The 26248-nt window shown below is 34.5% G+C and overlaps 1 protein-coding gene across 1 annotated transcript in view; it reads right to left on the reverse strand.

Moving 5' to 3' along the window:
• Sdb (SAXO downstream of blistered) overlaps positions 1-19638 on the reverse strand; it is a 55132-nt gene extending 35494 nt beyond the window's left edge. The window contains exons 1-2 of the mRNA XM_089638850.1: positions 11735-19638; positions 11200-11549 (exon numbers count right to left, since the gene is read on the reverse strand). Coding sequence (XP_089494976.1) covers positions 11200-11549; positions 11735-19306 — 7922 coding nt within the window. The 5' untranslated portion in view covers positions 19307-19638. The remainder of the gene's footprint in view (positions 1-11199; positions 11550-11734) is intronic.
• Positions 19639-26248: the final 6610 nt, after the last annotated feature.

Here is a 26248-nt window from a genome sequence, read left to right on the forward strand (position 1 = left end):
TGCAGTATGGACGGGTTGTTTCACTGAATTTGAACAATTCATCAAATTCAAAGTTAAAATTTATATTCTATTCAAGTTATTATTTTATTATGGGCCGGTTGTATCGCATACTTGGATAGAACTCGAACATTAACTTTGAAATTTGACAAATTGGTCAGATTTTGTGAAACAAACGATCCTTAGGTTATACCAGTCAAGCAACTGTCAACAAAATGTTTGTGGTTTGTTAAACAGTATCTGAAAAAAAAACAATGTTTCGCCGAATAAATTATAGCAATTTCAGGTTCGAAAGGCTGCTATGAAGGCATAGAAAAACCTTTAGCCTTGAATTCTAACGTCTTCCAAACTGTAAACACTGTTTAACTTTTTGATAAGGTGATTGATGATTGTTGCGATAAGATTAGCACAACACCTGAGTCGGTACAAAAACAAACCAAACGCATTTTATTTTTATATATTTTCTTTTCATTCTGGGCAGCCATACAAAATTAAATTTATTTTGTTTTTAATTATAACTATAGGCCTCTAAGGATTCAGAATATTTTTCATGATTTTAGATGCGACTTTGGCAATAATTATAAAATATTTGAATTTAGAAATTCCATTGGTACCTAAAAGTCCTGTCTAAAACTTTTTTATTTTTTCGGTGCAAGAAGAAAGTTAATTTATCAACATTCAATGAGCCCCTTTTTTTGTTATCTCAACCAAAAGTTTGCGTATTGCGGTCGGCTTTGATGTTATGCATGTCTCAGGTCCCAGCCAATTGTTCTAGTAGAACAAAATACCATGTTGTAAATTTTTAAGTGGTGACTGCTCTGTTGATGCGTTGTGAAATGTTTCTTTCTCTGAACATTACTTCCTTTCACTTCTAGAAGCAATGACCGGTAAAACGAAATGTTAAAATAAAACCAGCAACGTATGGTACGATGTTTGCACGCGCAGATGTCATAATTTCGACCTCTGCTCGTCCAAGTTTGCGCATAAAATACGAATATCAGTTTTGCACTAACGACCAAATTCTAGTAGAGTAGAGAAAATCTCCAAGGAATCAATTCTTATGCCTCTTTTACAGCTTTAGCTACAGCTTTTCTATCATTTCCAATGTTTTTTTTATTATTTATATTAGCTTAATACACATTATTATGAACATACTAATTCATTTGGAAGTAGCAGGAAATGTAAGAAAAAATGTTTATTGGTATTTAAAATATTTATATTATGCTGGGTTGAGAATAATTGGGTGAGAGAAATTGTCATGCATTCACACTTGCTCTATTTCTGTGCTATTTTTGTATTTGACATAACCATAGATATATTATAATAAAACAAATAAAAAACTTTATTCCACTTAATTTTATTTTGACCGTAACCGGTTTCAGCTCGTCAAAGCCATCTTAATTACCAAATATTTAGAAATTCCACAATCTTAAACGACTTAGTAACAAATAAAATTGATTAAAACCCTTTAAACTACCCCTCTTCCCCCTCCCCCATATGTTGTGTATATAAACGGTCAAAATAAAATTAAGTGGAATAAAGTTTTTTATTCGTTTTATTATAATATATTATAATGGAATTCCACCACGAATTATCGGTCTCAAAAATAGAAATATAACCATAGATATTGCTCTAATGTGCGGCACATTTCTATAAAGGAGAGAACGAAAATTGAAATTGATTCAAATTGGATTTCTATTTTATCAGGCATTCTATGACATAAAGAAAGCCTACTCTCACTGATTCATCCCATAAATTCTATTAAATATATTAAATAATAGATCAGGCGAGAACGCGCAATTAGGGGAGCAGTGCTCTATAATATAATTGATTTTAACCATCTTTAGCTTATATCTGCGATTGAATCTTAGAATTCATAATAATCCATACAAGAATTGAATTTGGTTGCCATTGTGGAGGGCCGCTAACTAGTATTATAAAGGTTCATAGTCTTGTATGAACATTCCTCAACAAACTTCTAAAAAAAAATTGCGCTCTTCTCACGTCGGAAAGATGAGTCGTGATATGCAAACGAAACAAAATACTTTAGACGTGATGAGAAATGTAAACAAACGTTAAAGTTGAAACAGCGAGCGTGGCAACATTTTAAAATTCAAATATCGAAACGAACAATTTTTCTCACGTCCATCTTTGCATTGTTCTATTTTTAATTTTAAATGTTTGCCTTCGCGGGCCGGCCAATCTTACAAACAGGTTTCCAAAAGTCATAAACACTTAAAGTCCTTACCTGAAAGGCCGTTAAATTTTATGTGGTCTTATTTTTGAACGTTGCTTACAGCTTGCCACGCTTAACTTTCCAGTCAGTGGAATCGCATGTGCAGATTTTTTAATACAGAAATATATTGTATTCAAAAATAGATCGCTCTTTCGTTAGTTCCTACTTTGGCTAACTTCGCAGCACTAGTAGTTGTTGGACGTAAAATATCACGGAATGCAACTTGACTTGCTAAGATGAAATCAATAAATATTACTTGGGTACACATTTTAAAAATAGAATAAAAATAAGAGTCTTGTAAAATGTAGTATAAGCAGGTACCTATTTTATTGCTTCTCTCGATTTGAAAAGATTCTTTTTTAAGACTTCATAATTATTTTTGATTGCCTAATTAGTTATTGAACATCTCACGTTTTGCATATTCTATGTAGATTATTTGAAATAAGTATGTAAACTATGAAAATATTTTTTTTAATATTTAATGAATGAGCCGAAATTACCATATTCCGCTGTTGCAGTGTATTTATTTATTATTTTCCCTGGTGATGTGTAGTTTTGTAATGATTTTTCAACAACAATCAATGGTAGAGAGAATTTCCATTCAATGCTAATGTCAGCTGTCTGGTAGGTAGGTACTGCGCTACAATAAATTACACGGAATTCTATGGAAAAACATACCGAACAATAGAAATCGACATAGTACCATATAAAGGCATACCACTGATAGTTCCGTTGTAACCTCTCATTTATGAGAGAGTGGGAGAGGTTACAACGGAGCTATCAGTGGTCCGTATTATGTTCATAAACATACCTAAAGGTCATTTTTTTCATTGCGCAGTCGCAGGTAATACTTTCGCCAGATAACACGATTTAAAAATAATATACTAATTTTTTTTTTAGAAAATACTAAAGCATGACAGAAAACAACTGCACCGGCCTACTACTAACTATCTTTCCTTATAACTCTACACAGGCCTATGTCATTTTTTGGGAATGTTGTGTGCGTCCTTTTGATGAAAGGAGGTAGCTGGACTTGATGAGACCCATGTTTTAGGAGGGAGAAAACAAAGAGGCCGGAAAATAATATCGGAACATGTGTTCATGCACTTGCGTTTGTCTTGTATAATGACGAAATGCGAAAATGCAATGGATTTTTAAACGTGTTCCGACATCAAAACGTTATTAGGAAACTAACAATTAATTCGTTAAGGGCCTGCAATCCCTATTTAACAGGATAACGAATGATTTGAAGAGGTTCTTAATAAAATAGCAAAAAAAAATTCTGTAAGTTTTCTCCGTTTTCGTAGTAAAATTTCGCAACTACAAATTTCAAAATGGCAAAAAAAAATTAAAAATATTTATTATAAAATATTTTTTTCATCTTTGAAAACGTTTGGAATATATTTTATTGTATAAAATTCTTAAAATGCCAGCACTTAAATAAAGTTGACCTACTTATATTGACTTTAGTCGGCGAGATGACATCGCGAGAAATATTAAAAATACATTCACACATTTAGTATTTATTTCAGAAACGAATCTCGGTTGTTGTTTTGCGTTTTTCTCTCCATTAAAACACGTGCAAAGTGCAATCATTCCCAACTGAATCCTATTTGCAGCGGTGAATAAAAAGAAAAATGATTAATGATTATGACGGTACCTTCATATTATTCAATCTTTCATTTTTATTCCGAACTGTTTATGACTCACTTGCGGTGTAATTCAAGACATCTCTGTGGTCAGCTTAGAGCTAAGATTATCGCCATGCAAAACATAAGCGTAGTTCTTATGAACAAATCTACGTTTCAATTGTTGCAAATCTAGTTTTAATGTTTACACTTCTATCCTAATTGAATGTTATTATTCAGTTTTTTTATACTTTCGAAGGGCGAAATGACTGATATAAGAATGAGAAATGATCGTGATATCATTTTTTTTAAATGATTAAATGAAATCTTACTACACATACATAGTGTATAATGTATGCATACATGATGTTAAGGGACGTACTCAACTTACTTTAACCAGATATTCCAGACATAGTTTGGAGTTAAAAAGTTGAAATTTTGGTCTCCGGTGACATTTTTGATGTTTTTTTTGTTGTTATTTTGAAGTTAAAATATTTTAAAAAACCAGAAGGTATTGGACAGACGAAGTTTCTTGTGGGTAGGTAGGGAGGATTAAGCTATATGTGTCTATTTAGTGACCTACCAGGTAAGTAAGGTACTGTATTTCATCTCTATTTATACTTAGTAGATCATCGTAGACGTGTATTATATATTTGTAGTTGTACCCTTGAGGTGATTTTGCACAAAAACGGCGATATATAAATGCTTCAAATATTATTATTATTTGTATGTATTTCGGTCCTTGCAAACCTCCTTAGCCTGTATCAGCTCATGCAACCTCTTCTTCTCATATCTTCATTGTAAAGTAGAACTTCTATTTGTTGCACCATAAAAACTAACAGTTAGTTCTCATATCTTAAAATTTATATAGCTTTATTTGTCTAGAATTTTTGATCAATAAGTAAAATCGTTTCTATCTTGAGCTATAGAGCTTTTCCTTATCCATTTAACTGAAAAAGCTAATTAAAAAGACATATTGTTATAGAGTAAAGCGATAATTATTTTTAAAACGTAATAATAAACAATCAAATCATTTATAAACTTAATATCGGAGGCAGAAAACGTAGAACTGTTTTTGTTTACCCATTTCATACTTTACAAAATACGTTGTATTTTGTAAAGTACCCACACATGTAACCGTTTGATACAGGTATGGTATAGGTACATATAAAGGTGTTGTATTCCACAAGTAATTAAATATTCATTATTTAATGTTGATTTGAACGCAGTATATATGCACAGGTGAATACGTCTGTGTTTACACGGTATATTAATTTGACTTAGTATCGTGTTACATGTTCTTATGAGTGTGGGGCTTTATGAGCCTGAACAGATATTACATAGAAAAAACACTATGAAAGAAATAAGAAGTTTTGTATGATTTAACGAATACGTAATATAATACGTCAAATAAAATCCGTTTTTTTTCTTATTGAGACATATTTTTTTTTTAAATACTGCATAATTTGTAAAACTAGTTCCAGTTATTAGCAGGCTTTGCTCATTTTTCTCTTATTGAACAATTCAAAATTTTTTTTTGTTCATTTGAAAACATATTTCAAAGCTTTATAGCTCATCGTGGAATGGTGTTAACAACCATATCCGTGTCTGTCTGTTTATGAGCGTAGTTCTTGTAAACTACGCAACGGATTTCGATAGGGTTTTCACATTTAGAGAAATTCATCCGGAAGGATATATATATATATAAACCTTCCAGATGAATTTCTCTAAATATGAAAACCCTATCCGTTGCGTAGTTTATAAGAAATTAAAATTAAATTAATTTAAACGCAAATGTATTATATATATATAGTAATATCTTGTAATTATTAAAGCAGAGAGAAGTCGATGTTTTGTTATCAAGTGGTAAAAAAACTATTTTCGGACGTTTACATTGTTAACGTTGGCTAAACCTTATGAGTTACCTTAACATAATGTACTACGGAATTGCATATCTTAAAAAGGTCTACAGAAAATCCATGGTGGTATATGTCTATCTCCCAAGGATAAACCCTAGCAGTTTGAATATAAAATAGTTAAAAGTAATTTAAATATTTATTTACAGAAGCCCAGTCCTTTTGTAGCGTTTTATTTGAATGTTTCTAATTGAGATTTCTTTTGGTTACAGAACGTATAAAGTATTCCAACGTATCTGAGGCTTCTTCCCATCACGGTAGAACATTGATTTTTTTCCGGAAAATTTTGTAAAAGTTTCGTTATTTACAATGTATCTCTTAAATCCTTGAAACAACACAATACCATAATTCAAGGGTACCATGTTATCCAATCATTTCAACTAGACATGAACACAACTTACGTAATTATAAAATCATTAGTGCCACGTCCATTCATTTCAAATTGGCTTTAATTTATCATAGTCCGAATTGAAAAACCAAAAAACCTTGCAAATAAAACGATTGTTTTTTCGCAGCGATTTTTAATATTTTAATTTTGTTTCGTGATAAGCGGAAGTGATGATGTCAGGACTAGAGTACGGTATATGGTACTTACTCGTGCAAGTAGCACTTCCTTTGTAATAACGTGACGTTATCACTTTACCACGTAACAAGATGTCTGCATTGTGATCAGATAAGAGAAGGCAGTTCTATTTTGATTCAGATGCTGAAGGTCTAATCAAAATCAATCTAAATTCTAGAACTACAATAACAATCACATGAGGCGAATGTCTGTACTTAAGGATGACACGAACGTCCAGACGAGACATAACCTATGTATTCAAGCAAATAAGTTCGGAATTCTAGAACTACAATAACAATCACATGAGGTGAATATCTCTACTTTTAGATGACACGAACGTCCAGACGAGACATAACCTATGTATTCAAGCAAATAAGTTCGGAATTCTAGAACTACAATAACAATCACATGAGGTGAATATCTGTACTTTTAGATGACACGAACGTCCAGACGAGACATAACCTATGTATTCAAGCAAATAAGTTCGGAATTCTAGAACTACAATAACAATCACTCGAGGTGAATATCTGTACTTTTAGATGACACGAACGTCCAGACGAGACATAACCTATGTATTCAAGCAAATAAGTTCGGAATTCTAGAACTACAATAACAATCACATGAGGTGAATATCTCTACTTTTAGATGACACGAACGTCCAGACGAGACATAACCTATGTATTCAAGCAAATAAGTTCGGAATTCTAGAACTACAATAACAATCACATGAGGTGAATATCTGTACTTTTAGATGACATGAACGTCCAGACGAGACATAACCTATGTATTCAAGCAAATAAGTTCGGAATTCTAGAACTACAATAACAATCACATGAGGTGAATATCTGTACTTTTAGATGACACGAACTTCCAGACGAGACATAACCTATGTATTCAAGCAAATAAGTTCGGAATTCTAGAACTACAATAACAATCACATGAGGTGAATATCTGTACTTTTAGATGACACGAACGTCCAGACGAGACATAACCTATGTATTCAAGCAAAGAAGTTCGGAATTCTAGAACTACTATAACAATCACATGAGGTGAATATCTGTCCTTTAAGATGACACGAACGTCCAGACGAGTCAAAACCTATGTATTCAAGAAAAGAAGTTCGGAATTCTAGAAATACAATAACAATTGCATGAGGTGAATATCTGTACTGAAAGATGGCACGAACGTCCAGACGAGACATAACCTATGTATTCAAGCAAATAAGTTCAGAATTCTAGAACTACAATAACAATCACGTGAGGTGAATATCTGTACTTTAAGATGACACGAACGTCCAGGCGAGACATAACCTATAACAATAACAATCATATGAGGTGAATATCTGTACTTTAAGATGACACGAACGTCCAGACGAGACATAACCTATATATTCAAGCAAAGAAGTTCGGAATTCTAGAACTACAATAACAATAACATAAGGTGAATATCTGTACTAGAAGGCACGAACGTCCAGACGAGACATAACCTATGTATTCAAGCGAAGAAGTTTGTAATTCTAGAACTACAATAACAATCACACGAGGTGAATATCCGTACTTTAAGATGTCATTCCCTATTAAAATTATTTTCACTAGAGTAGATAAATGCGTAATATAAATTTGAAATGATCAGCGTAAAAATATAATTAGATGTGTAATATAAATCTAATTACTGTTTGACATTCATCCAACTAAACTGTGCGCATAATAATATAACGTTCTGTTCATTTCCGATAAATTATTTATCGATACCTAACATGGCAATTGTGCATGTTGATTTGTTAATAATTGCGATCACTGCTATAAATAACTTTAATGTGCAAATAAATGATATGAATGAGTGTCCAAGGTTTGTTTTTCAGGTTCTTGGAAGAATATGTTACCTCCTAAAAATGACCACTTACAAATTGGTCAGCAGAAATAACTGACCAAAAGGATGTCGACTATCATTTCCTATAATGACTTCGTCACCAGTCATCACGCTGATTCGGTAATTTTTAAATATTACGTTGCCTACGTAATTAGCGAAGGATTGCTGTGTCATCATGTTATTGTACAATGCACATCATAAACCCGATATAATTAATTATATTTAATTAATGATTTTGTAAAATGCTCCAGTTTCGTTATTTAATTTTACAATAAATAATTAGTTAAACAACGTAACCTTCGTCTTCTATAGTAAGGTAAAAAAACGAACATGGAGAATTCTCGACTTGATGTGGTGACATTTTTTCAAGAATGACGATTTGTCCAGGGTTGTTGTGGTAGGATTCCTATTTTCTCGTTTTTGGCAAAATTTGTAACAAAACTAAATGCACGACAAACACGCCATCGCATAATCCGTAGTTTTGTGACTATTTGACGGCCTCCGTGGCCGAGGGGTAAAGCTTTCAACTAGCAATCCTGAGGTCACGGGTTCAAATCCCGGCGTGCGCATGTATCTCTCTAATTTGTATTATTTCACAACTTATTAATTTAAAAATATGTATAGTGTATTTACGTCACGTTCAAGAATCGCTTTGGCGTAAGACCGCCATTCAGGTTTGAAACGTTGCCGGAAATGGCTTTAGCTGTGTTTGGTGACCAGATCTGAATAGCCAGATACATCCCCACCTCCTTTCTCTCCCACTACCTTCAGCCTTTATTATGCTTCAGCCTCAATGTACCCCAATTGGAGATGCCATAGGCTCACTGGTTCCAGAGGTTAGGACCTTTATGTGGTATTCACATTTAAAAAAATACTCGTTAGCGTTAATTTGAAAAAGAAACCTAACGATAAATTTTTATGTAACCCAAAGTATCCTAACCTAACCTGATTTACGATGACTTAATTCGTGTGCGCGAACAAGGCACATAAAATATACATTTTTTATGTTGCATTGAAACAAAACAATGTTTTATTGGAATCTATACATTTGATCGGTTTCAATGACTTTTTATCGGTCGTTTTATTGATCCCCAACCACTTTTGTTTGTAGTTTATAGTATTCTGTGGAATATGTATTCAATTTTGACTAAAAGTTTGTTGTGAAAAATATTTGCAAATCCATTTTAGTCGAACATAAACATAATTGTATTTTAATATTAACCATAACGACATGTTCTACGTACAACTCTTTAAATGTTCATTCGACCACTTCCCGTATGTGAAATATTGTACAACATCAATCATAATAATTCATTTCCATTCACATTAACGCAAACCGTCCATTTCATTGTAAAATGCAAATGGAATTAGACCATTGCAATTTCTACAGCGTATATGCGCAACGTCATAAAACAATCTACAACATTTCAAAACGTTGAAATGTTAAAGAAAAGGTGGGTTATTAGGTAGGCCAACAGTTATTGACAGTAAAACTAATATTATATATACACGTATAAATTATTAGGCTTCCCGAATTAAATGATAGTAGGATATTTATAAGATAACAAAGTTGATAATCAGATTATGAATAAAAAACCTAGTTAACCTTGTGTATTATTTGTAAATAAAATAAATAATTCTGTTGCCATACAGGCTAACAAAATTTAGAAAAAAATGTTAAGCATATGCAAACTTTTATATTTGTTACTAACGAAAATGTACTAACACTAATAAGAATAATTGGATAACTTGAATAGCGCCTTTCATGTGAAAACTAACCTCAAGGACGCAGTAAAATTTATTTTTTCCACAATAAAGTTTTTGTGTTTGAATAATTATTTTGAGATCTCAAAATTATTTTTTTTAATAGTACCAAATACCACGACCCCCAAAATATCCTTTTCCATCATCCTGTTATTATTCTGTTATTCTTATTCATTCGATTATTTTAAAATACGTTTTTTTAATGAATTCAAATAGTCGATAAATACGTTCCTAGTATGAACATCTTGATTATCCCTATCGGCAGCACGGATATCCCTATATAGGCCATTATTCGATTTAAAATTCTATCTAGTATTTATCTGCTAAATACTATTGCCTAATAATAAATGCTATGTTCAGTGCCTAGTGCCTAGTGTCTAGTCCAATCATCTTCAATTCATCCAGTTGACAATCAGCGGAGATTTCCCAACAACTAACAAACGAAGAAACGCCCCGGGGCCTTGTGACATCATTCACACCCATTACCAATGTTTGAAGTACAAAAATCACATTGTACTAATTTTTATGGCTACGGCTACACTTTATGGGTTTTTATTGCACATACGAACGACGTACAATTTCGTGCTTACATACATAATTGTAATTGTATATTATGCTTGCAAAATGTCCAAATGCAATGCTTGCAAAAGGCAAACGAATTTTCATTGAATTATTATTCTTTGGTTTTAGTTCAATTCAGAATGGTTCACCAACAAAACCAACGTAAAAACTATGTGAACATGAATATTTGGATTTAATGAATATAGATTTGCTAGATTTTCGTGATACTTCGATTTTTTTAAAGAGTATTTATATTTTTAACCGTAGAAGCCAGATTAAAAAATTGTACCTAAGTAGTAAACAAATATTTGGTACTCCATTAAATATAAATTAAAGAGTTCGATAAAGTTACGCTTTGTAAACTGAATTTGCGCCTGACTGATGATAAGACGGAAAATTTTATGACTGGCGATAAGAATAATTATTTCATATATTTCTTGTAAACTCAGGCAAAATCTGAGAAATGCCGCTTTTAAGGTGTATATTATGGATACCCAAAATTGCAACCCTCTTTATAATCGATCAACGCATTTATATATCTGTTTTATGCTAATAACAAAGAGATAAGCATCTAGTCTCAAAGAAAAATCTCAAATTTCATTCAACATAACATAAATTATTAATAACAATAATTACAATAAATTTGTGTATGTTGAGATAACTTACCCGCAAGTACAAATTTCGCAGACGCATTGCTCCTTCGGAGTGGTGTGGTGTCCCACTGGCTTTTTCTTATCTGGTGACTCCTCCTTCGGCTTCTTCTTATCGTCTCCCGGCTTCTTCTTGTCCTCTCCCGGCTTCTTGTCTGGGCTGGTATCCTTTGGCTTCTTTCCGTCTGGGGACCTTTCCAGAGGCTTCTTGGACTCCGGAGATTGAGTTCTTGGTCCTCTCTTGTCGGTTAACCGCTCTGTGCTGTGTGTCATACTAGTGAGGTCATCACGGAGTGTCGTGACGTCGCTTCTAGTAACAGCTCTATCTACAACATCATGGGTGGTTGAGGATACGCGGGTGTCTCTCTGGAAAAAAGAAAAAAAATGTTTTTAGTTTGGTGAAGTTTAAAATTGAGGTCTGGAGAGACAATGTCGACATTTTTTTGTATTTATAGTGAGATGAACATTAATATTACAGAGATGATGACTATCTCACATTGTTTATTATCTAAATTAAAGATTTTTTTAAAATAAATTAAGACTTTACTCACAAATTCCTTGACATCCGACACTGTGCTTCGATCCACAAAACTCTGTTTGTTTACTTTTTCATCAGTTTTGGCATCTTCGTATGTAACAACCTTTGTTCTTACTCCATTCTCGATCACATATTTAATGACCTCAACTTTGCTGGTTGCTTTCTCCACTTGGAAGGCTTGTTTAGTCACTTGGGTAGTACTAGAGTTAAACTCTTGGGTTGTAGAATAAACGTCAACATCGGTTCGTCTATCGTCTGTTATCCGAGAAACTTGCTGAGGTTTTTCATCTTCGAACGATGGTTTTCCTGCTGCAGGTCTTTTGTCAGAAGGGGATAGCTTTCCTGTTTGTCGTTCATCAGTTTTAGATGGTTTCCCTGCCGAGGGTCTGTCTTCAGTTGTTGTTGGCTTCTCAGCAGTGGGTCTCTTATCTACTTTGGATGGTTTTCCTGCTGTCGGCTTTTCATCAACATGTGATGGCTTCCCTGCAGTGGGCCTTTCATCAACTTTAGATGGCTTCCCGGCAGTAGGCCTTTCATCAACACGAGATGGCTTTCCAGCTATCGGTCTATCATCAACTGTAGATGGCTTCCCGGCTGTAGGCCTTTCATCAACTCTAGATGGCTTCCCAGCTGTAGGCTTTTCTTCAAAATGAGATTGCTTTCCAGCCGTCGGTCTTTCACCAACTTTAGATGGCTTCCCGGCTGTAGGTCTTTCGTCAACATGAGATGGCTTTCCAGCTATCGGTCTATCATCAACTGTAGATGGCTTCCCGGCTGTAGGCCTTTCATCAACTCTAGATGGCTTCCCAGCTGTAGGTTTTTCTTCAAAATGAGATGGCTTTCCAGCCGTCGGTATTTCATCAACTTTAGATGGCTTCCCGGCTGTAGGTCTTTCGTCAACATGAGATGGCTTTCCAGCTATCGGTCTTTCATCAACTTTAGATGGCTTCCCGGCAGTAGGCCTCTCATCAACATAAGATGGCTTTCCAGCTGTTGGTCTTTCATCAACTTTAGATGGCTTTCCAGCCATAGGTCTGTCGTCAATATGAGATGGTTTCCCTGCGGTGGGCTTTTCATCAACTTTTGTTGGCTTTCCAGCTGTGGGTTTTTCATCCACCTTAGAAGGTTTACCAGCGGTGGGCCTTTCATCAACTTTTGACGGCTTCCCGGCCGTTGGTTTTTCATCATCGTGTAATGGTCTTTCATCTCTCGGTGATTGTTTATCCCTTGGTGTTTTTGGTACTTTTTTACCATCAATGTAATGTTCTTCATTAATAAACGAGGTGTTTATTTCTTCACGTGTCAAATGAGAGACATTGATATTTTTAGTGTCAGTAAATTTGCTGTATGTCGTATTTTCATCATACGATGTTGGTTTCGAAGGTTCGTCCTTCCTTGTGGTAGGCTTAGTTTTTGGCTGAATTAATGTTTTAATACCATTTTCAATAACATATTTTGGAAGGTCATCAGGAGATTTTTCTTCACCTGTAGTAATCGCTTTAGGAGTTTTATCTCCAGGTTTCTTGTCTGTCAGCTTAGGAGACTTGTCTGTTTCTTTTCCGGGTTTTTCACCAGGTTTTAGAGGGACCCGTTTTCCATCGACGTAAGATTCTTCTGTTATAAATGTAGTATTCAAACTTTCAAATGTTTTATCAGATTTTATATCTGTAATATTGGTAGTTTTACTAGAACTAGTAGAAAAATTTCCAACCGATGTGAATTCATCCGTGGTACTTATTGTGTCTCTGAAGCTTGTATGTTCTTTGTTTGTTGGTCTTTTATCCGGAGATTCAATTAAGGTCTTAATACCATTTTCGATAACATATTTAGGAGTGTCTTTAGGAGTTTTGTCTTCACCGGTAATTGTTGATTTTGGTTCCTTATCATCAGGTTTCTTCTCGGATGGTTGAGTTTTCTTATCTGATGGCTTTTCTTCAGGTTTCCTACGTGCAGGCACTTTTCGTTGTCTATCAGGAGACTCGATTAAAGTTCTGATACCATTCTCAACAACATATCTTGGAAAATCATCTGGATTTTGGTCATCACTTTTTGTTGATTTTGGAACATTATCACCGGGCTTTTTTTCAATTGGTTTAGTTTTCTTATCAATTGGTTTTGTAGGTGTAGGTTCTCTCTTGTCTGATCGTTTATCTGGAGATTCAATAAGTGTTTTAATACCATTTTCGATAACATATTTAGGAGTGTCTTTTCGAGTTTTTTCTTCGCCATCTTTTGGTGATTTTGAATCTTTTTCACCGGGTTTCTTCTCGGTTGGTTGAATTTTCTTATCACTCGGTCTCTCCTCAGATCTCCTACCTGAATGTTCTTTTGTTGGTCGTTTATCTGGAGAATCAATTAGGGTTTTTATTCCATTTTCAATAACATACCTCGGAGTATCATCTGGAGTTTTATCATCATCTGTCTTTGGAGATTTCGCACCTCTATCGTAGGGCCTCTTATCACTCGGCTTTTCATCGCCTTTCTTGCCGGTAGGCTTATCTGTTTCTTTGATTGGTTTTCTCCCGCCGACAAACGATTCTTCTGTTATAAAAAGTGTATTTTCATCGATTGTTTTAGCATTTCGAATATCTGTTATGCTGGATGTTGTTTTGCTGGATACGGAAGAAAATTTTTCTGTCGATGTAAACTCGTCAGTTTCACTTCTAATGTCTTTTACGTTTCTGATATCTTCAACATCAGTGAGATATTTGCTGGGTTCTCCTCTTTTCGGCGATGATGCTTTAATATTAGGCTCAAGTAAGGTTTTGATACCATTTTCGATAACATATTTTGGAGTGTCTTCTGGAGTTTTGTCATCTCCTGGCTTGGTAAATTTGGGAGTTTTATCACCAGGTTTCTTGTCTGTTGGTTTAGTAACATCTTTCTTCAGATCGGTTGGTTTTTTTATATCTACATAAGTTTCTTCAGTAACGATTTTTTTTTTATCGGTGGTTGTTTTAGCTGTTTTAGTATCGGTGACATCCGTTGATGTTTTGGATACCGTTGAAAATCTATCAACCGATGTGAATTCGTCAACCGTATTTTTAGTGTCCTCAAATTTCCGAGTATCTGATGTTTTTTCTGTTACGTATTTAATTGGTTCTCGTTTTTTGGGTGTAGATTTTATATTTTTATCGATAATTGTACGAATACCATTTTCTATAACATATGTGACTGTTTCATCGACATCTGTTTTCTCTCCAGGTTTCTGTTTGATGGGCTTTGGTGCGTCCTGTCCAGATGTTTTCCCTGCAGGCTTTTTGGAGAAGTCGTCCGTTTGCCTTACGGTTTTTTCATCAACATAAGTTTCTTTTGCTATGAACGCAGTATTAATATTTGTTTCAAATGATTTCGATGTCGTCGACTCTTTTATATCTGTAAAATCAGTAATTTTACTAGAAGTTCGGTAAAAGTCATCCTTCTCCCTTTGAGATATGGTGGACGGTTGTGTTTTCTTCGGCCGTTTATCTGGAGTCTCAATAAGTGTTCTGATTCCATTTTCGACGACATACTTTTCGGTTTCGCGTAAAACCTCATCTTTTGTGGTTTTACAATCCTTCAGTTCACTAGTATAATCAATCTTATCGGACACTTTCCCTTTCTTGTCAATAGGCTTACCCTTCTCCGAGGATTTAGGCTCGAGTAAGGTTCTAACTCCATGTTCGATCACATATTGGGCAGTATCAGAAGTCACCTTCTTATCAACATTCTGCTTAACTTGTCCGTAAATATCGGTAGTAGTATAATGCGTTTGCTCTTCAGTCAAATATTGCGTTGATGTTTTGTCTTCAGATGTGTGTTTTGACGATGTTTTAGCTTTTTGTGTATCAATCAACGTTTTTATTCCGTTTTCTATTACATATTTAACAGTTTCTTCTGTGTAGGTTTTCTTGTCTTTGTCATTTTTTTCAACTTGGGTCGGCTTCACCTTTTCAGTTTTATCTGTCTTTGGTGCTGGCTTACCTTTCGGAGTTTTGTCAATATATGTTCTAATACCATTTTCAATGACATAATTTTTGGAATCATCTATAAAAACATTATCCGTCGTGGTTTTTTTTATATCACTGCTATCTTCATAAAAAGTTTTACTCGATGTGCTCTGAGTAGAGACAGGTTTCATTACTGTATCGTCTTTATGCAATGATGTTTTTGTGGTCGAATCAAGGAAAATTTTGACTCCGTCTTTAATAATATATCTTGTTATTTCTTCTGTGGAAACTGAGTTACCAAACTCTTCTTTGTACCTCTGTGAATCTCTGGTAGTTTGCTTGATTTCTTTTCTATCTTCACTTTTTCTTGTTGATTGTGAATCTTGGCTTTCTAGGTAAGTTTTAATTCCATTTTCTATGACGTAATTCTTTTTTTGAGCAGGTTTATCAGTTTTTTTTTCAATATCTTTATGGCCTTGAGGATTGCGAGATGATACTTTGTCATCTTCAATCGTAGTTACATTACTTTGCTTTGACGAATCTACCATTATTTTGACACCGTCTTTAATAATATAACTGTAAGTTTCTTGAGTTGAGAATTTTTGTCCAGATACGTCCTTGTTATCTCGTATATATTGAGAACTTGTTTCATCGAACTTTTGTGTTTGGGTATCAACCAATGTTTTTACACCATCTTTGATTACGTATGTTCTTAACTCGCCTGATACTACCTTATCAAAATGCTGATTCTTACTGTCAATCAATGTTTTGATGCCATCTTTGATAACGTAGGTTCTTGTATCTCCGGAAACATCGTCACTAAAGTTCTGGGTTGTAGTATCAACCAATGTTTTCACGCCATCTTTGATAATGTACGTTCGTAACTGACCTGATACTATTTTATCAAAATTCTGATTCTTGCTGTCAACTAATGTTTTGATTCCATCTTTAATAACATAGGTTTTTGTGTCTCCAGAAATCTCTTCACCAAAATTCTGCGTTTTTGTATCAACCAACGTTTTCACACCATCTTTGATCACGTACGTTCTTAATTCACCTGGTACTAAACTATCGTAATTCTGGTGTGTGCTATCAATTAATGTTCTGATACCATCTTTTATTATATAAGTTCTTGTCTCTCCTGAGACTGCTTCACCAAAGTCTTGAGTTTTAGTATCAACTAGTGTTTTGACACCATTTTTGATAACGTATGTTTTTAATTCTCCGGAAACGATTTCATCAAAATACGTTTCTGTTTGTTTAACATCAGAAGAAGATTGCTGGGATTTTGAATCCGTTTTCCGGGATGTTGTTTTAACATCTTTTGATTTTTCGGTTACTTTCTTCGATTTTGGTTCAAGAAATGTTTTGATCCCATTCTCGATAACATACTTAAGACCTGTGTCCTTTCTTACACTCTCGTCTTTAGTTTCTTTCGAGTCAACTTGGTGAACCTTCGTATCTTTTTTCATGGAAGTAACTTCATCCTTTTTTGTTACAGATTTTAACTGTGTGTTTTTGCGATCAATTCGTGTTCTTATACCATTTTCTATAACGTACTCTGTAGTATAAGAATCCGCAGAATCATGCGTGTCTTTTCGATTTTTAGTATCAGTTGAGAGATTATGTTTTTCTCTGTCGATAAAACTTTTAGAATCAGAGCTTGTATCTTTAGAAGAAGTATCAGTGACACTAGTGTAGTGAGTAGTGTCCGAAATATTACTGTTGTCATAGTGTCTCATGGCATGGTCGGTGGAATGATCTCGAGACGAGTATTTGTCAGATTTATTTGCTTCGTCAGTTATCATTGTTTCTCCTCTAGAATCGTAAGAAACTTTATTAGTTCTAGAAATCATTTCTTGATCATTTTTCGATTGCTTCAAAGTTTCTGATGAGTGGCCTTGAATAACAGGTTTTTCTCCTGGTTTTCCTGTATCGTAAGATAACTTATCATCAAATTCTTTCTTGGAATAACTTGTCTGAGGAGCTATTCCAGTTCCGGAGATATTTGAGGAATGTTCAGCGCTACCGGTCGTTTGAGAAGTTCCATATTCACGTTTGTTATCATCAATAATACGAGTCTTTCCATCGATAGTTTCTTCGGCGTAACTCTCGACATAAGTCCGGCTGCCGGAGGTCACTTCGGATTTACTTGTAGACTCTGAAGTTTGACTGACATTCTTACTTTCCACGGTTTGCAGGTTTCCGTCTCTCGTCGTGGTCAATAAATCCATAGTTTCTGAAGTAGGGGTTGTTTCACGCCCTCTTGATCTTCTGTCGTGCGGTGCTGGTTCTTTATACACAATTTTTAGATTTGGATTGCTATCCACGTCATAATTTATTTCCTTAGTTGAAGTCACAACTTTTCCACCAACAGTCTTTAAAACTTCTTTGGAATCTGTAGAAGAAAAATCGCTAATTGGTTTTCCTCCTGGTTTACCTGAATCATAAACCGCCTGGCCCGCATACATTTGCCTTGTAATTTCTTTTTGGGGAACGATTCCTGTCCCGGAAACACTATTGGAAGTTTCGTGCGATGCCACTGCGTCGCTGTTTCCCCATTCTCGGCTCTGACTGTCAACTATACGCTCTTTTCCATCAACGATTTCCACAACGTAACTCGAAGAAGTTGATTTCTGCACGGTACTTGAACTCTGTTGGGCCGTATGGCTAGAGGTGGAAAAGGTCTTGACGTTGTCATCAACCTTACCCACAACAGAAGATTTGTTATTGGTGTTATCGGGGTCGCTGCCGTAAAATGAACTAGAACTAGTTTGATTTTGTTTTTGTCCCCTTTTGCGGGCGGAGTCAGTATCTTGCGTTTCCAAAACAAATTTTCCATTCCAACCGGATTTTCCCGATTTAGTATCGGTACTTCGGACGACATTGCTGGCATCAATCGATGAGTCTAATACCGTTCTGGAAGTGGAAGACACGGCTTCATTGGATTGCCTCGACTGAGCCATATGAAGTCTTTCACCGTCAAGGAAAGATTCTGAAGTCGACACGTTCTTGGAAGTATCAGACAAAGAATAATCAGACGGTGCCACGAAAGCTGTATTGAGAGCTCTATCGGATGAAATGTTATGAGAATCAGAAGAACGATCGAAGGAGGTGGAACTTGTTTCAAATTTACTTTGTTGCGACGATTCCTGCTTCGAAGAGGAAGAGGTTTGATGTACGTTTGAGCTTTGGGAGACGAACTCTCCGGTATGCATTCTGGACATATCGGAAACCACTTCCTCCACCGAGGGGTTGGCGGGCGCGCCGGTGATAGACAGATCGACGATGGAAGGAGCCTCCGTGATGGTGTAGTGGGGATGAGGATTGTAGAAGTCGGACATTGCTGAAGAGCTGCCGATGGACTGATTATCCGTGATGTCTGTAATCATGAGGGGATCATCTTCCTCCACTTTAACGTCGATGTAGCGCACGGTCTTGCCCGAGGCGCTGGTGAACACCTTCTGCTTGGTGGAAGTGGAGGACACTGAGGTGGAGCTGGAACTCTTCACCACGGTGCTGCTGGTGGAGGAACTGGCCACATTGCTGCTCTTCTCCTTGGTGGAACTGGTGCTCTGCTTACTACTGCCAGCCACCGCGGTGGATGTGCCGGCCTTCGTCGATTTGGAAGACTCTTTTTTATCCTTAATGGTCATCTTGAAAGATGCTTTATAAATACGTATAAAAAACACTAACACTAAATATTATTTGTTAAAAATAAGGCACTTGTTAAAAAAAAATATTTTCACTTGACACTATTTGTTTTAGTATAAAAAGCTATTTTTGAAATATCTGTTCACTTAAAACTATTGCACACGATTCGAGTTTTAGATATTTTAAATGCAAAAATATAAAATCGATCACGCTTGTCTGAATGTTTATTTTATTATTTTTTTTTATCGCGACGCACACTTGTCACGGAAAGTCAATCGTTTTTCGCAAGTCGTTTAGAGGAGTACAGAAGCCGGGGTAACATGGCGCGCGCAGCGGCCGGCGGCCACTTATAGAATGAACCACGAGCAGCCGGTACCTCCCATCACATCTCCTCGGAACAGGCTGACGGGGCCGTCCTTCCCGCCAGCGTGACACCTCATCACAAATACTTATCCACGTTACACTATCCAAACCAACTACTTGAACATCATCACCTATTTTTACTCATCGCTCTGTTATAACTTACTACGTTTCGTGGATCCCGTGAATTCAAAACATGCGCATTAAAATTGGCACACATTAAAAACTTTTTTAAAGTCTACGCAGTAACAAATTATTTTGCTTTGCTTTTTGAATGTGTAGCTGTTCATCTTTCCATTGCTTTAAGTTGATTAAATTGTTTTATTTTCTAGGTTTAACTGGGAAAATGCACCTGTTGAATGTATGCCAATATCTTGTGTAGCGATAGTAACCGCGCAGTGATCTCTTACCCAATCAGGTCACGGCAAGTTAACGTGGAAGGTGGCACAGTGCTGGAAATGGAAATATGCAAATTTGGAAGGCGATTTTTTTCTATAACCGTAAAGTTATAAATGTGTCAGTGTGAGTGAAAATTTAACAAGTTGTAAAAAAAATGGTGTTTATATTTTAACAAAATTAAAAAAAAAAATTTATTTTGCCAGAAGATTGCATGTTATTATGAAGTCTTGAATATTATTGGAATTCTTTCATATTTATTTTGATGTGTACCAAGCCAAACCGCGTGACAACATTAATTTTACTACAGTAGCTATTCTTGAAATATTTTAATAATGCATTCTAAACTAGAGTTTTGTGAAACAACTGGCCAATAATAATATAATAACAGAACTTGAATAGAACCTTCACAGAACTTGAAAATCGACTTTGAAATTTGATGAATTGTTCAAATTTTTTTAAGCAACTCATCCTTAGTGATCATGGTTTATTCGAAATAGGGAGTTTTTCGCTTTGTTACAAAAGTATTTAATCATTTGCTTTTATTAATCATAACAATAATAATGTAAAGTTCTTTCAATGTTTCGGAATTTTCCTTATTTTCAGTTGGATTCATATCATACTAATAAATCTTAGACAGAGAGGACCGAGACTGACGAACAACCGGTGTTGGCACACACTCTTTGCCTTATTCACATTTATACATATTCTTCTATTATTCTGACTATTTACATGACCCGACTCAAGTATCTGATTCACTTGATCGTGCCATGTTTTCCACGGGCATCCCCGTCTTCTTCTACCATTCACATTTGCGTCATGTATTCTCCTTATACTCCATGCTTTATTCATTTGCTCTACGTGCCCAAACCGTCCATGCGTCCCTTTCTTAATCTTACTCATTACGCTTACATTGCATTCTTTGCGGATTTCCACACTTCTCACACCATCATACATGGTTCAGGTTCCAGCTCCAAAGTTTGTTTGTAGAAAGACGTAAATATTTTATTTCATTTTGAATTTACCGAAACCGTGTTTAATTTGTTTTAGGCTTACCATAATGACCGAAAAGGGTAATTTTAACATACTTGTAACCCGGGAATGTTTGTTTTCTGTTCTTTTTTTAAACCGACCCAACTCCGTGATACTTTCGACTATGACTAAATAAACTACGGAATAATGTTTCCCGCTTCCTTCACTGGCCTGATTATTATTCACAAATGGTAGAACATACTAGCTTTGTGAATAATGCCTATATATAATACCTTTATACGAACTATGAACATCGTCCAAATGTGTGTGAGTTAGTTTTGCGAAGAAATGTTGTGTTTGCTGCTTACGTAACCAAAGGTCGTTTTAATATAGCTCGCCTACTCAGTGTTTATTATACTTTTGATAATTTTAAATTGAGACCATAGCATTAGAGAACTGATAAGAATTGGCCAGGAAATTTAATAAATATGTAGGTATACGCAAACATGTATTTGCATCACTTTCCAGAGTCAAGATACTCTCAGTATTGCCCTTGCAATAGTGGGGGATCACTATTCACAATCGAAAAGTTGCTTCAAATTTGTTACAGAATGTTAACATTAATATTAATTTGATAAAATATACAATAAAATTATAACGCTAACACTGCATTCGTATGAAAGACACAGTGTGATTATTTAATTACAACTGTTTTATAAATGAATTTCAAATAAGTACATTTATTGAATGAATCTACGGCAATGCTTAAAACAATTTGTGAAATCTACATGTTCAATCCATAAATTGATCGAACTATGTTCAGTGTCTAGATTTTAATATCCATAAACATTCCACGTTTCCTCGTCCCTTTCTCCTTTCCTATTTTCTCATTAAAAAATTACATAGTTCCACTGGCCTTGGGAAGTAAGAACTCTTTTTTTGAACATAAATGATAAAAATAGACAAAATATTGCGTTAAGTGTCTGCATGGGTAGATGGTATGAAGCCTTGCGCATTACTGTTCTGAAACTCAAATATCCTGTTTTTGCACAATGCACAAGCACAATCACAGATTTTTTAAAATTATAGTTATAAATATAGGCCTAAATATATCTCATATTTTAAATTTCTTCTTTCCCAGGTGCCTTTTCCTATGAGACGTTGGCTATTATCACTGACATTTTCGCCACGAAGACTTCACTGAACTTCACTCGCACCAGCCACGCAGGTAAGTTTCCAAACCAAGAAATATGGTGTTTTCCTCTGCCACGTCATCTATCAACCCTCCCCTGAATTTCAGTTGAAATAATCTTGTATTTGTCACCCCTTCATAAGGTGCCCAAAATTTTTAGTAGTCTTATTTTTGCATCAAGTGTAACAAATGAACATTCGATGTAGAACCTCTACATCAGAAACTCCATCTTTCTAGGATATTTTGACGATTCGAATTGTTAATATATTTTTCTTTCTATTCATTCATGAAAAAATAACTTACGCGTTCATTAGTAAAAAAAAAACTCGGCAAATTTAAAAATAAAGTCGTCTGTTTCTGAACGAAACGTCAATAAAATCTCTCTAGATTGTAAATGGTCAATGATTTATCCAATTTTCAACTCATTATCCCTTTCTATTTTTCTCTGCAGCCATACAAAAGGATAAAATACATGAACAGATCTAAAAAGCTAAAATATCTTATGTCTCAGGCCATCCAACTATCATAAAATTCCGAAATAAATTACAGCGATTGAAAATATGAATTAAGAAAATATGTCTGCCTCAATCATTATCGTTATGTTTGTAGGAGATGTTCGACTCCTCAAGTAACAACTTAAAGTTTATAATATATAAATAAAAATAAATGTTATGCATTATATATTAACTGTATCTTTGGAAATTAGCATACAAGATGATGCGAGCTAAATTAAGTTAAATAAATAAATAAAATTCACTGTAAATTATTATTTATTACACCCATTCAATCATTTTTCTAGCGAAAACATTATTTTCTGATATCAATAACCTAACTTAATAATCCAATTTGAAAGCATAAGGGATCTATTAATTTGGCTTGGTGGGTATTATGTAGGGATGCCAATTGATCAATAACAAAAATATCTGTCTCTTAAATAATATACATTGGGGTGTAATAGATGGCTGAAACTCGCCGGTGTTGGGAATATATTTTGAGTGCATAAAACGACATTCCAGGTCTATGAGAGACTCAGATTAACCGGTTTTATAAGCTCTCGTCGCTAACTTACTTACCAAACAGATGATGTTATTATCATTCTTTATTATTATTAAAACCGTTAAATAGTGACGTCAGAATATTGTACCTGCAACTATTTGATTTTATTAACATGGACATTTTGACGCACATACTTCATATTTTAACCACGGCGAATCATGAACGAACAAAACGTGATATAATTCGAATATTTAGAACTTTTATCTGCTTTCTTTATTTTTATATATAATATAATTTATTGTACTTGACACTCTTTTCGACTACAACGCTTGGCAAATGGTAGTGGAAATGTGTGTATACAGGGTGTATCGGCACGTACCCGACAAACTTTAACCAGCTATTCCTTAGCACATTTTGAGTAAAAAATGTTATGGGCACTTTGCTGTCCGGTAACGTTTTTTTTAATAAAAAATTTACTATTCATATTTTCACCACATGTCATCACTGTTTTATCCTTTGTCAAAGTTTGAAAACCCATCTGACAATATTTTATTCGAATTCCGTTGAATAATGTACGTGTGTACCTATATTGGCGCACTTTTACAATCACAACGAAATGGCACGGCACCATTCGTCTCATTTTTAACTATTATTATTTAGTGCGTGCGAAAGACCGAAGACGCTTTTCGACAAACTTTCTTATAACAGCTGTTGAACACGAAAATCAATGCCAATGACAGTGATGTAGTGTGGAAATTTTTATTTTTTTGTTTTTAATTGAAAAAAAAAACGCTACCGGACAGCAAAGTGCCAATAACATTTTTTACTCCAAATGTGCTAAGGAATAGCTGGTTAAAGTTTGTCGGGTTAGTGCCGATACACCCTGTATATATGTAAGTAATATCTGTGAGTTGTTAAAATATTGTTTAGTTAAATACAATGTAGAATGATGAGGAAAACTATAATTGGCCTCTCGGTCTCGGCTCTCAGCAAACTGCACATGTACAAACCGACCATATTGTTGATTTCCTTAAATCAAAATAAATAAATAACTTTACTTTTTGGAATAATCGAAATATAGATTGGTAAAAGAAAAGTTTAAGAATTTTAATGAAGAAAAAAAATGAATAATAAAGCAAATTATGTGAGGCATTCTTTAAGATAGTTCCTTCATTTTCTAAATAAACACTTCTGAACACTTACGGTATAAAGATAATCAGTTTTTGATTTCCCGTTATCAATGCTCAGTGAGTTATAAAAAAGTTGTCGCTGGGCAAAAACTGTTTTCGCTGTAGGAATTATGCATTTTAGGTATGATGAGTAACGGGTGTGAATTTTTTTCATCATATTTGTTTATTTCATGTGTATATATGTATAATTCTCGAATGTAAAAGATTGTGATTTTTTTTAAGTGGCTCTGATGGGTGACATTTGAATATTATCCGTAGCAATAGAATAACATGCTTTCAACTTTAAATAATATCAATGGCAGGTAATCTGTAAAACTCAAAGCGCTGGTGTGGTTGTATATCATTTACATGATATGACAGCTGTGTGATATGGTTTAAAAGATATTGTTTTGCATCTATAAAGCATTTTTTAAAAATAGTTTTTAATATGGTGGTTGGAGCGTCAAGGAGTTGTAGAAAAAATGATTGAGAAATATAAAAGCGTAAGTAATGAATTGGGAAAATAGAAGATTTGGTTTGTTTATAACCGCAACTATTTCAGATTGTTTTCTTCCGAACAGTATATACACATTCTTTTTAAAAAAGATTATGAGAAATAAATTTTATTGGTTTTTCGAATTGGGCGCTTGCAACAGAAATAACATTTTTAGGTAAAATGTCGAAAAGTGAGGTTAACTCGACTATGAAAAATGTTTTTACTCAAATTCGACTATACTTACCATTATAACAGATTTCTAAGTTTAGTTCGATTTAGTGCCTGATAAAACAAAATGTTTATTGTAAATATTATTGGTTTATATTTATGTATTTTTAAGCCAAAATCCATTTTTGTAAGGCCCCGTAGTAAGCGTTCAAATATGGTTTTGAAGGGAGATATGTAAATATGAATGTTAGAGGGAGCGCGCTAATATTAAAAAAACGATGATAATTAAGCGAAAATGGTGAAAATATTTAATAAAACACGATTCGCTTAAAATAGAGCAAAATTCTCTCGACAAATGCATTTTAAGATACACTGTGAATTTCATGCCTATAACATATTAAATAACAGAACAAAAAGTGTTTTAAATTATTTTCGGAGCTTACTTTGCGATTTTTTTTCTATCGAGGGAATTTCATATAATTAACGTTTCGACATAACAGATGTATAGATGTTATCTTAAAAACAATTTTTTTTTTTAAGTTTAGAACTCAAAGAGTTAACGAGAAACTTATTATAAATCGGTAGAAATTGGATATGCGGGGGCTTAACTGTTCAACAATTGGAAACGTATGTCTAGACATTCTCGAGGAGTATAAACACAACACAATATTGCTGGCATAGCTGGCATGATATCCTACATCAGCGACACCAACCGATTCGTGCATTTCAGATTATCTGCCACAATTGACAGATTTCTCCTCATAAACATGTTTCTTCATTTTGTTCTGTCATAAAGCATTTTTTCTTTATTTCAAAGTAATGTACCCTTCCATTTTAAAATTAAGAATAGCAATAATTTTTGTTTGTCAGTAATTAACCCCACTTCGGCATTAAATCATCAAGAAAGCCTTATCTTTTCAGATTCGTAGCGGACCGCCATCGAAGCCGCCCCAGGCCTTAATTTTATGGGGGCCTTCTGAAAACATTGCGCGAAAAGAAGACATCAACACGCTCAAGAATTTTTTCGACACTAATTTACTGTCACTTAATAATGAAAAGACATTTGTAATTCCATTTGCAATCCATACAAATGATACTCCTAAAAATTTTAACATTGTCATACATAATAATACTAAAATTCACAGCCAAAACTATTGCAAATCAAACTGTACAGTACTTAAAACAACAAATAAAA

This window comes from Hesperophylax consimilis, chromosome 13, assembly GCF_061612785.1.
Source record: "Hesperophylax consimilis isolate HC1 chromosome 13, BYU_Hcon_1.0, whole genome shotgun sequence".
Classification (NCBI taxonomy): Eukaryota; Metazoa; Arthropoda; class Insecta; order Trichoptera; family Limnephilidae; genus Hesperophylax; species Hesperophylax consimilis.